The sequence below is a fragment of the Typha angustifolia genome, chromosome 15 (assembly GCF_048772165.1).
Source record: "Typha angustifolia cultivar Huaian chromosome 15, ASM4877216v1, whole genome shotgun sequence".
NCBI lineage: Eukaryota > Viridiplantae > Streptophyta > Magnoliopsida > Poales > Typhaceae > Typha > Typha angustifolia.
The window spans coordinates 9,728,684-9,741,890 of record NC_133253.1 but is presented as its reverse complement, the minus strand read 5'-3'; the positions used below and the strand labels follow the sequence as shown (position 1 = coordinate 9,741,890).

Here is a 13,207-nt window from a genome sequence, read left to right as displayed (position 1 = left end):
TAGGGTAGAGGAGGAAGGGAAGAAAATTCAATATTCATTCATAATAATCCCTTAGGTTGCCATCCACATTTTAAGAGGCTAACTAATAAGCCAAACTAACAAGTAGTAACTCTAGAAACATTGCATTTTTGCTAATCATGTTCAAACGGGGTCGAGCTTGCTCGAACGTGCAATTCGCATTTTCTGTTGGTGCGAACGTATGCAGACATTCGCACGCGTGCATTCGAACGGGTCAAGTGCGTTCAAATGCACAATTTGTGTTCTCTGTCATTGCAAATGTATGCAGGTGTTCGTAAGGGGCGTTCGAGCCTGGAGAGTTTACGTTCGAATGTGACATCCGAAATTCTTATTTTTTAAAAAAAATAATTAAAACAAAATAAGAAATAGGTCCATAGGTCATATCCATGCATGAGATAACTCTGTGTAGTCCAAATCACATCACTTCACATGATTCTTCAAATGTATCAGGCTTATCTCATCAGGAAATTTGAATTTTAATCAAATGGATAGTATTGAATTATTCCCATAGAACAAATCGTCACATTTTTCCTCCCATAATTGTTTCCATGAGTTCTCTTTCTTTCCCAAAGTTAAAATTCGAATTTAATCGGATCTTCAAGTTAAAATTAATTAATTTGAACAATTATGCTTGATAGTCTTATTCCGGCCATTTTTGAGCTAACCTCTTTACTTTGTTAAAAAGACTAGTCCTATTTGATTTAAATCTACTATATCTCGGTCTAAAACCGGTTCCTTTCACTCAAGACTCCGTCTATGTGGTGTGTTAAGATCCTAGTTTAATTGGATCTTTGACTTCAAATTTTATTAGCCTTAACGGCCTTAACTCAATCGGATTAGGTTTAGGTCTAGATTTTGTGAAGTTTGTGTTAAACTCTGTTTTAACACAAACCGAGTTTTACCACAAATAAAGGAAGTTACGAAAATAACGGAAGATCGATCCGTAAGCGGCCTATATATTATAACCGATCATGCCTTCGCAGTATCTTGGTGACAATTAAAGATTAGTCTTTCTTCCATGGGTGGCCTGTTCACAGCTCGATCCTCCTCCTCCTCCTCCTCCTCCAACCACACGGCATCTGTGAGCATGAAGGAGACGGCGGATGGATCACACTTATTTACGATCAAGAATTACTCAATCACCAAAGGGATCGGCATTGGCAAAAGTATCTGCTCATGCACCTTCAATGTCGGGGGACACGATTGGAACATCCGCGTCTATCCAGACGGGCATTACGAGGAACACGCTAATTTCGTAGCAGTCTACCTTAATGTTGTAAGCGTACCCAACGACACGAGGACGAATTTCACGCTCTCTCTGCTGGACCCGAGCGGAGTCCCAGTTTTCTCCCAGCATTACTCCGGTACCTTCAAATTCCGCGAGCACGGTTGGGGTTCTCGCCGTTTCATTAATAGAAATAAGTTGGAGACGCGGACCTACTTGCAAGATGACTGCATTGCTATTTTGTGTAAGCTTAGTGTCATACAGAAACATCTCGTAAGAGAAGTACCCAAGAAGACCAGCTCCGTATTGGTGCCGCCCACCAATTTACACAAAAATCTTCTGGGCCTCCTGGAGAGCGGAATGAGGACGGACGTAGCTTTCCAAGTTGGTGGCAAACTAATTCTTGCACATAGATGTATCCTCGCGGCTCGTTCACCTGTCTTCATGGCGGAGCTCTTCGGCTCTATGAAGGAAGGGCGCATCCCGCGTATTGAGATCGACGACATTGAAGCTGTGGTGTTCGAGGCTCTGCTTCATTTTGTTTATAGTGATTCACTGCCTCAGATTGAAAACTCTTCGACGACCATGGCACAGCATTTACTTGTAGCAGCAGACAGATACGGGTTGGAGAGGCTAAGATTGATGTGCGAAGACAAGCTCTGCAAAGACATGGACGTGAGCACGGTGGCTTCCACCCTGGCTTTAGCTGAGCAACACCGTTGTTTCAAACTTAAATTAGCTTGCTTCGATTTCATTGCCTCCCATGAGATTCTGATTGCTGTCATGCTAACCGAGGGATTTGAGCATCTAAAAATAAGTTGTCCCTCAGTGGTTGAGGAGATTACGATTATGCATGGAAAACCTAACCTGTAGGCCAGAGGCAAACTCAAAATTTCTCAAGATTTATCCTTATTATTACCTTGGTTTTGAGCTTCTAATTTATATTCCTCTTGTTTACACATTGATTGTCATATTGGATATAATCTCGATCAATCTATGTATAGAATTTAGAATACAGATTAAATAAAAATCTTACATGTATGGTTTATCTCTTTTATCTTTTTGATTTTTAAATAAAACAAATTATTAAGTAAGTCTTCCTCTCCTATGTGCCTTTGATCCAATAAGATCCACACTAGGCCGACTAACCACATTAGAAAATAAGAAGCGCTCATAAGCCTAACTAGATATTGCTTAACGATATAGCTTAGTCGTAATCAAAAGATTACACTTTAGTCATAGTCCAGTGCAACATAGTTATTATCCACAAATCATGACAGTCTTTTCATCCTAATTGACATAGGATAATCTATAATGATGTTGGTAAATATATACACTATTCATAAAGCAGTCATACTTAAGATAGACAACATAGTTATTATCCACAAACCATGGTAATTTTTATATCCTAATTGACATAAGATAATTCATAATGATGTTAGTAAATGTATACACCATTGATAAAGTAGTCATACTTAAGATAAACAACATAGTTATTATCCACAAACCATCACAGTTTTTGTATCCTAATTGACATAAGATAATCCATAATAATATTAGTAAATGTATACACTATTGATAAAGCAGTCATACTTAAGATAGACTTCATATCTTAAGATCTTTTTCATGATATGGCATGTCATATTTGATGTGCACATGTAATACTAAATGATATCAATAATATTACTAACATAGAATATCCAAAATGAATATATCAAAATAAAACTATCTTGATACCATGCGGATAATAAAATAAACTCTCACTTAATCAAGTACATAAAAAAAATCCTAAAATAGCCATATTATCAACATGCTTCTTAAAAATCATGGGTTTACTTCCTTCGTCAAAGAATCGGCTAACATTGAATCTTTGCCAAACATGTTCAATTCTTATATCATTACTTTTGATCCAATGTCTAACTGTTAGGCACTTTACTCCAATGTGTTTTGATGCATGAGAGTTCTTTTTGTTCTTTGAGAAGAATATATCTGATCTATCTATCACAATATATTATAATTGGTTTAAAGATAAAATCAACTATCATAAGCCTTGAAATAAATTTTTTTTAACCATATAGCTTGCATTACAGCTTCATAAAAAGCTACAAATTCAGCATGCATCATAGAAGAAGTCATGAGATTTTGTTTATTACTTTTCTATGAGATGACTCCTCTAGCTAACATAAAAATATACACTATAGTAGATTTTAAATCATCTAGACAACCACCAAAATATAAATCTGAATAACAAATCACTTAAAGATTATCAACCTTTCTATAAATAAACATGTGATCTTTTGTTCTCTATAAGTATCTCATTATTTTCTTGGCTACAACCCAATGATCTACTCTTGAATTAGGAAAATATCTACTAAGAGCATTCACAACAAAAGCTATATCAAGGCGAGTACAAACTTGTGTCTACGTTAAACTACCAATTGTATTTGAATAAGGCACATTTCTTTTGGATTGCTTCTCAAGTTCATTCCTTGGACATTGAATTTTACTAAAATTTTCACCTTTCAAAACAGATTCTTCTCTAGGCTTACAATTTTGCATATTAAATTCGTTAAGCACACAATTAATGAATGCCTTTTGAGATAGACATAATAAACCATGAGTAATATTCTTTTGAATTTCATTACCCAATACAAAGGATCTCTCCAAGGTCTTTCATATCAAAGGTCCTCGACAATAAATGTTTAATGTCATGAAGTAGTACTAAGTCATCGTAGGCAAGTAAAATATCATCGACATAAAGATTAAGGAAAATAAATTTTCTCCCACTAACTTTGATATATATGCATTGATTGATTTTGTTTTCAACAAAACCCAAAGAGTTGACTACTATATCAAATTTCAGGTACCTTTAACGAAATGCCTATTTGAGACCACATATAAATTTTTTAAGCTTGCATAAGAATGTTTTTCTTCCTTTCCCCTTTAAACTCTCAAGTTGCACAAGTTGCAATATATAAACTTTCTCATTTAAATCACCCTTCAAAGAAGCTTTTCACACATCCATCCGATGTTGTACTAGTCAAAATGAGATGTAAGAGCCATAATAACTCTGAATAAATATTTGGTAGAAACGGATGAAAATATTTCATTATAATCAATGCCTTCTACTTTACTATAATCTTTAGCAACCAATGGATCTTTAAAATGCTCAATTTTTCCTCTAGAATCATGCTTTGTTTCAAACACCAATTTGCAACCAATAAGCTTACAACCTTCAAGCAGTTCTACCAACTCCCACACATTATTTTGTGACATATTCTGCATTTCATCTTGCATGGTTTTTAACTAATAATTAGATTCAGAACTAGAGATCACATAATGATATTTAATAGGATAAATTATATTAGCAATATCATAACACATATGATAATCATGTTCACCAAGGTAAACTTAGAAGTCATTGGAAATTAGGGGTCTCCTTTGCCTAGAAGATCTTCTAATTAATAGTTTCTTCTATTATTAGCTCAGATGGATTAAGTAACTCATTTGAAATAGGAAAACATCAGTGATAGGACTACGAATAGGAGTAGAAGTAGGTTGATTAACCAAATGAGTAGGAGAATCAATTATATAAGAAGGAACATAAATATCATGAGAGATCAGCAGCGGAATGATACGATTCGGACTTCACCGATGTCGTCTCGAGGATAGATACACCTTATGGTTGTCTTTTCTTATTGCTTTAGTGTTTTATTCAGAGAAGAAAAATAATTCTGTATGTTGCATTCGAACGCACACCCACATTCGAACGCGCTTGCGAATACCTACAGACGTTCACAAATATAGAGAATGGGAATTGTGCGATCGAATGTTGCGTTCAAATACGGGTGGGTGTGTTCGAACGTGCTTGCAAATACCTGTAGGCGTTCACAAATACAGAGAACGCATTTGGTGTGTTCGAATGTGTTCGACCCCATTTGAACATGGTCGACGGAAATCCACTGTTTCTAAGGTTAATAATTATCATTTTTGAATTATTTGATTAGCCTCTTAAGGTGTGGATGGTAACCAAAAAGAGGATATTGAATGAGTTGAGTTTTTGCCCTAATCTTCTTCTTCTCCTTCTCTCTGTTCTCTCATCCCCTAGCTCCACCGCTTTTAGCCTCCCTCAACCGGCCACTCAACCTAATCCCTTAGGGATAGAGCCCACTCCACCCCCTTCTTCAAATCTCTCTCTACCCTCGTCCTAACCCTTTTTATCATTCATAATCCTTCCACCACCACCTTACTCATTGATGCCACCCCATTACGGTAGGCCTACCACCTCCATAATCCAGCTAGAATCCCGTGCCTCCATCCACGGATCCAAAGAATAGATTCCCTAATGTTTGCCTACTTATCTAAAGATATCTCCAAATCCCCTCGTCCGATTCTCTTGAAATGAGATTCATAGGAAAGCTCTTTTCTAGGGCTATGACCTGTCAAAGTTTCATATTAATCCGACGACTATATCTTTAGAAATCTTCTTCTAAAGTTCCATATAAGATCATGTTCAGATCTAAAAATGGGATAGATTAAACCTTCCAAGGGGAGATCATATCGTGGAATAGTAACAAAATTACCCCTTTGATTGTCATTTGCAGACGATGAGTTATTTAAATCAATGACATCAAGCTCTAAGAATTTTGCAATCAATGATTCAACAATTCTAGTACCATGTGTAGGACAATAGAACCTATATCTCTTTGAATGATCTAGGTAACTAATGAAATAGCAACGAGTAGTTTGGGATCAATCTTTTTCTCGGAATGATTATAAATTTTTACCTCAGAGGAACAAACCCAAACCCTAAAATTGTTTAAACTAGGCTCTTTACCCATCCACAACTCAAAAGGTGTTTTAGGAACATATTTGCTTGGAACTCGATTAAGGATGTGTGAGGCTGTCTTAATAGCTTCACCCCAAAGATACACAGGTATATTTGATCTACACATCATGCTCCCCATCATATCTTTAAGAGTGTGATTACGTCTTTTGGCCACTCCATTCTATTTGGGACTTCCTAGCATGGTATATTAGGCAATAGTTCAACAATCCCAACATCAAGAGAAGCTCATTCTTGTTTAGGGCCAAGTTGGCAAATGATCCTAAATGCTGCCCTGCATCACCATGTTTGCCAAAATACTCACCTACATGGTCAGATCTAACAATTTTGATGACTTCCCCAAGTTGTTTCTTGACTTCGGTCTTGAAAATTTTTAATTTTTCAAGAGCTTCAATCTTTTCATTAATTAAATAAATATATCCATAATGAACAAGGTCATCAATAAATGTAATAAAAAATTTATTACCACAAAAAAGTATGTGAGTAAGGTTGTTAAGGACCGGACTGATATGGCGATAGGTTGGTTATTTAGATTGAAGGGAGATCTTGATGGTGGTGGAAAGGAAGGAGAAGAAGATATGTGGATGGGAATATTGGCGAATAAAGATGGGAATAGGATGAAGGGAAAGAACGAGTCGCTCCTAGAAGAAGTAGGGCCGCGATAGACAAGGTGGAAGGTTTAACTAATGGAAGATAGGGGACGATGTGAAGTTAGGGCAAAAAGAAAGGAGAGAAAGAGAGAGAGATAGGAAAAGAAAAATATGATTTCATGACATAAATCAACTAGGATGCATTCCACAATATTTAGAGGCTACCATTTGGACTCAAACAATAGAAATAAAACCCTAAAAATAAAGTGTTCTCACCACGGTGTGTTCGAACGCGCCTGAGGCCATTCGAATGCGGATTTTTCGTTCTTTGTAATTGTAAACGTGTATAGGCGTTCGAATAGGCCGTTCGAATGCATAATTCTCATTCTCTATATTTGTGAACACTTGCAGGCATTTGCATAGTGCATCCAAACATGGTCCCCTACGTTCGAACGCCTCCCAATAAAAACTTTATTTTTCTTCCAAAACAAATTTAATATATTTAATACAACCTGATCCAACTCCATTTGTATCATTGGTCTACTTATATTAGTATGAATAATCTATGAAATGTCCTAACTGTGAGTAGCACTTTTCTTTTTAATCTTGGTCAGCTTAATTTCTAATACAATCAACACAAGTATTTAAATCTCCAAAGTCAAGAGGTGGAAGAATATTATTTCTTTCTAATCTTTCAAACTTTTCTTTAGAAATATGATCTAAATGTTTATGCCATAAGTTGGAAGACTTTTCTTTAATTAGGGATCTTTTTGACACAACATTGTCTATTTTTAAAGAAACAAATTCATTTGGGGAAGCCAAATATATCCTATATAAACCGTCAAATAAATTACATTTGCCAATAACTTAAAATTTTAGAGACAACAAATTTTACAATTACCAGAATTAAAGTCATATCCAATTTTATCAAGTAAATAGATGGAAATAAAATTCCTACAAACGAAATGGATATAGAATGTGTCCTTTAAAAGAAGTGCAAAACCGGTATCTAAATTCAACCTAACCTTTCCTATAAACTCAGTATGGACTTTTTCATTATTTGCAACTCTAAGTTTCGCTTCCATTTCACTTGGCTTCCAATTGCTTGTGAACCTATGTCATGGGAATATGAACAGAAGCACCACTTTCAACCCACTAAGAATTTGATGGTACATTGATCAAATTGGATTCACAGCAAACACTAGCAAAGGTATAACTTCTATTTTGTTTTTCTCTTCTCTAATTAAGATTTGAACATAGTACAGTCAATTCTCTTATGACCTTTCTTCTTCCAAAAGAGGCACTTGATTTCTTTCTAAATGGCTATTCTCTTATGACCTTTCTTCTTCCAAAAGAGGCACTTGATTTCTTTCTAAATGGCACTGTTACAATCTCCCACATTTTGAATCTGATCGGTACCATATTTCTTGAAGTCTCTAGCATTTTTGGGAGTATTATATTTAGATATATTGTAATTTCCATGACCTTTATCGATAATATTATTTTTAGGCTGTGATAATAAAAGGGCAGTCTCACTCTTTTCTTTCTTCAATGTTTCTTCCTGTGAAACACATTTAGATATAAGTTCATTCACACTCCTAGATTCATTTTGGGTATTGTAGGTTTTCTTAATTTGGCTAAATTGAGAATGCATTGGCATCTTCATATTTTATACTTGTCAGAGCATTCAGTAGTTTCCCAGCCTCTACTTTATCAAATATACAATATCTATTTTCTACAGCGGTAAAGAACTTTGGCACTATTAGTCACAGGCAAACCACTCATAAGATGTTCAGACATGGATCTTTTTTATTGCAATCATGCTTAACCTATTTGGTTTCTCCCATTTTGCATAATGTTCAATTTGTTCAGGAGAATTATCGACAGTAAGTTTAGAAGGTTCCCCTTCACGCAAAACTAAATCTTTGTCTGCAATTCCCAAGGCAAACTCAACGTCTTGTTTCCATGTTTTATAATTTGAACTAGTCGGAATCTCAATAGTAGTAGTGTTGTTATTCATAGCAAACGAAACTCTACAAAAATTAACGAAAGATGCATCATATTAGTAAGATTGGGCAAAAAAAAATATGCTTTAAACAAAATAAGACATATTTATTTAGAGAGACCAATAAATCATTACAAACACCCCTTTGGGTAGAAAATGCAACATGCTATTCGTCTTTCATGAGATTAGTCTATGAGAATGTAACTATGTTTGAAGACATTCTCTCCTTTGGGAAGATAGACTCTTCTAGACTGTTACTGTTCTTGATTAAGATACAAATTGGATATGACCAACCCACCTCGAACTAAATCATCTTGTATTTTTATTTTGGATAAAAATAAAAAAACTTCTAGCTAGTGCGTTCGAACGCAATCAAATTAAGGGTGTTCGAATGCCTACACAGTGTTTGCATATATAGATGTTTTTTGCCGTTCGAACACAGTTGAGTGGCGTTCGAATGCCCAAACAACGTTCACACATATATAGAGCTCTTCGAACGCGGTCGAAGGACGTTCAAACGCCCATTGATTAAGTTGTTTCGTATTAGGGTTTGTTATGGTTTTTGGACAATTGACTAACCTCTAAATATGTAGAGTACCAGCTACTTTAGGATTATTATTTATTAGAGCTTTTGTTTTGCATCTAGGCTTGAGTCAACCTTCTCCCTCCTTCCTCCCCCTTGGTATCCACCTTGAGCTCCCTTCTCTGGCCGAGGTTAATTCTACGTCGCTTCTTCTTCCTCAGCCAGCGACTAGCCATACCTAGAAGCTTCCTTCTTTTCCCACATTTTGTTCAAGATACTATTGCACCCACCACAACTAGCATTATCTTCCATAATCCTAAACCTAACCACATTACCAACTTCCATCATCCATGTCCATCCTACTATCTTGTGACCTTTGGTCATTAATTTTATATATCTTTTGATCTACCTACCCAATCAATGAGATTTTAGTTGCATTGGATTCCTAACTTCTAGAGAAATAATATATTCGAATCTCAGATCATTTCAATAGTTAGATTGATCCCTACTTCTTCAAAGTTTTTGTGTTTTATTTTGTCTAGAATAGCAACTTGGATCAATAATCATCTTTTTTTATGGCGATTTACAACAAAGTGGTATCGGAGCTAGTCTTCCTCAGTGTGCATCCACAATAAAACTAAACCATTAGATCCATGGTAGCAAGAAGGAGAGGAGGGTAGACATCCACGCACATAGGAGAGAGAAACTCTACAACTCCACCCACGGGCAACCAAGGGCAAGAGGACCATGTGTACACAGCACTGCCTCCTTCACCCTTCATTTACAACCCAAGAATGAGGATGCCACTAAGGTCCATTAATGCTTTGGACAAACCTTCTCCACCGTCACGTCCAAACCATCAAAACTTTGAGTCATACGATCGTGCAACAAAATGTCGGTTTATTGAAGGTTGTTATGATCCGACCATGTGGGTTAAGCCAACTCAAGTCGAGTCAAGTCTATTTATCTTTCAATTATTTTATTATGTAAACCTTTTAGATAAGTCAAAATAAGTCATGATAGCCCTTAAGGCAAATTTAGTTAAGACAAGTCTAAATAAGTCACGACAATCCTTAAGACAAGTCTAGTTAGTCAAATAAGCCTTTAAGGCAAGTCCAATTAAGTCATGTGAGCCACTCAAACAAGGTAAATTAAGTCATGTAAGCTTCTAACGCAAGTCCTAGTTTGAGTCATATAAACCTTTAGGGTTAGTGTAGGGCAAGTCTTAGTTCGAATAGTATAAGCCTTTAGGGCAAGTTCAAATAGACCTCATTGTACTCCACCTCTATATATGGAGGGCTAGACTTCTTTGTTTATTAATCTAGGCATCCAAGCATTAAGAATTAGTTAGTTATTTTCTTATTACTGTATTTACCGTTTTATCGTAGCCGTTAGATTGTCTTTATTTTCCTAGGTCCACCCAATAGCCAACATCACCTCTAAGAGCCACCCTACCCTATGGCCATCCACCACCACCCTTGGCTGTCCGCCACCCTCCGAAGACCGTTGCAACATCGAATATTTACTATTCTGCCCTGTTCTGACCTTGCTCTACTATTTTAATTATATATTTTAATTCAGACATCCGATTAATATGAAACGAAATCTATTAAAACCCTATCTTATGAGGTCACTGCCACCTAAATTTTTATAATTTTTTTATATCCAAATCAGTCCAGATTTGATTTGCAACGAAGGTATTTGAGAAGGACTGATTCAAGAACATGAGATACCCAGATCTTCCACATTGAAACCCCACATGATGGTTTCACTAGTTGTCCAAGGACATGAGAGAGAGAGAGAGAGACTATGTCCAAACCGAGGCAAGGTGGGCCTCATCAACAAGTGTAATTTGTTAACAAAGATGATGATGATATTTGGATTGAGAGGGATGAAAAGGAAGATTGAGAAGTTGATAGAGGACGTTGAAGGAATTATATATGGCTTAGAGGAGCACCCTTCTCCGATTAAGGCTGGAGCAAGATTCAACCCCAATTGGGATATCAGCATCCACAGGGGCACTATTTAGTTAGAGTTTCCCAAATTCCAAGGTGCAGATCCAATTGATTAGCTCTACTGTGCCAAATAATTCATCATCTTCCAAGGCACCAAGGAGGACCAAAAGGTTCTTCTTGCATCCTGCCACCTCGAGGATGTAGCACTATGGTGGTTACGATTGGCTATCACTCATAGGCTGATTGATACATGAGCATACTTGACAAACCCAACTCCATCAACATCCTTCAGTTTGGCGGATCTACTGCTAATGATTTTCCAAATGTTGTAGCGGGAATTGAATAGAGTAAAAATTATTCCCTTTTATACACTGTTTATTACGCTCGTATTAGTCAAAAGCTAGAACTAAAAGATATCTCAGAGACGTCCATTGACGGCAAGAAACTAGTGTGAGTAAAACACACAATACATCGATGAAAAAGAATATACCAACATTGGTAAAAAATTTGAATATAAAGTTAAGGCTATTCATTGGCGCTAAAAATAAAAAGTTATTCATTCACTGCGAACTTCCGTCTCTTCCGGGAATCTGATAGCTTCCCCAACAACTCTTTCAAATTGGAGTGGAAGCATACCTTGTCCTGGAGTTCCTTGACAACCGAGGGGCAGCTCTCTATGAGATGCTCAAAACCACTGGTTAACACCATGCCTATCAGATTCTCCCGTGAGGCGGCGGCGAAATCGAGGCAAACAGCCTTAAGATGAGGGCGTCTGTGTTGCTCGGCCAAAGCCAAGGTGGTGGCCACTGTGTCTATCTCCACGTCCTTGATCAACTTTCTTTCGCATATCAGCTTTAGCCTCTCGAAATCGTACCGATCCGCCGCCACGAGAAGGTGCTGCGCCAGCACGACGGATTGCGCAGGCGTTAGCTCCTCCATGTCGGGCAAAGAGTCCTGGTATGCGAAGTGAAGCAACGCCTTAAAAACTTCGGCTTCCATGTCTTCTATAGTTATACACGGCATCTGCATCTTGTTTTGGCTTTCGTCCATGTCATCGATCGGTACACAGTTTTGACCTTCTTTCATCTCCCCTAAGAGTTCGGCACTAAACACCCGCGACCGGCTCGCGAGCACCAATCTGTGCGCAAGGAAGACCTGCCCGTCCACTTTGAAGGCGACGTCTGCGCCCTCTCCGGTGTTCAAGAGCTTCCCTATGTCCTGATGTAAATTCGGCGGTGGCACTTCAAACGGACACCAGGGCGGAGAATTAGGCTCCGTCCGACACGCCGTTATCACATCAATCTCGCATTTAATCGTCAAGCAATCCTCGTAGAGATAGTCCGATTTCTCCAAATCTGTCTTGCTAATGAAACGCATATAACCCCATTGAAAGCCCTTCCACCTGAAGTTGTGCACGACACGCTTCTGTTGTACGTGCATCGGGTTACCGCTGCGATCCAGCAGTGTGAACGTGAACATAGCACGCACGTCGGTTGCAGCACTCACGAGCGAGAGGACAAGGGATATGTAGGCGCCCTCGTCTTGTTCCCTTCGCCCATCAGGGAAGTAATAAATCATCCACTGATGGCCGCCAACTTTGAAGACGTTGGATCTAATAGATTTACCGATGCCGATGCCTTTATTGAGGGAATAACAAGTTATTTTAAACTCGTGTGATCCTCTCTCCGTCTCTGTTATGCTCGTGGAAGTAGTTACCTCTGTCTCGCCTTGAGTAAATAAAGGTGCGGCGGGAGCAGGGGTCATGACGTCGACGGAGCTTCGGAGACGATGCAGAAGCTTTGCTAATAAAAAGGACGAAAAATTATCCAAGGTCTCGTATTTTTATAGGTTTCAAAATTTTGTCCTTAGTTGAGTCCGAGTAGGACAAAGAAAACAGCATCAGGAAGGACGGTGTTTTATTCCAACTCCGCGAGGCTAATTTTTTATTTCCAAAACATGATCGATGCTAGTCTTGTATTAGGACTTTGGAATCCGCGACGTTTCCTTCTGGTGGCGAATTACTCGAGGTACAACAAAAGGAAAGA

General features: G+C 37.7%; 2 protein-coding genes across 2 annotated transcripts; one reads left to right on the top strand and one right to left on the bottom strand.

Moving 5' to 3' along the window:
- The first annotated feature begins 1,088 nt into the window (after positions 1 to 1,088).
- Positions 1,089 to 2,138, top strand: LOC140779304 (BTB/POZ and MATH domain-containing protein 3-like). Its single transcript, XM_073124323.1, has one exon. It carries the CDS (start codon positions 1,106 to 1,108, stop codon positions 2,114 to 2,116), a length of 1,011 nt encoding a protein of 336 aa, XP_072980424.1. The 5' UTR covers positions 1,089 to 1,105; the 3' UTR covers positions 2,117 to 2,138.
- Positions 2,139 to 11,701: 9,563 nt separating this feature from the next.
- Positions 11,702 to 12,835, bottom strand: LOC140779432 (BTB/POZ and MATH domain-containing protein 1-like). Its single transcript, XM_073124492.1, has one exon. It carries the CDS (start codon positions 12,738 to 12,740, stop codon positions 11,715 to 11,717), a length of 1,026 nt encoding a protein of 341 aa, XP_072980593.1. The 5' UTR covers positions 12,741 to 12,835; the 3' UTR covers positions 11,702 to 11,714.
- Positions 12,836 to 13,207: the final 372 nt, after the last annotated feature.

Excerpts from the sequence above, each read along its gene's own strand:
- LOC140779432 (XM_073124492.1), bottom strand. The coding sequence starts at position 12,740 with ATGATTTATTACTTCCCTGATGGGCGAAGGGAACAAGACGAGGGCGCC.
- LOC140779304 (XM_073124323.1), top strand. The coding sequence starts at position 1,106 with ATGAAGGAGACGGCGGATGGATCACACTTATTTACGATCAAGAATTAC.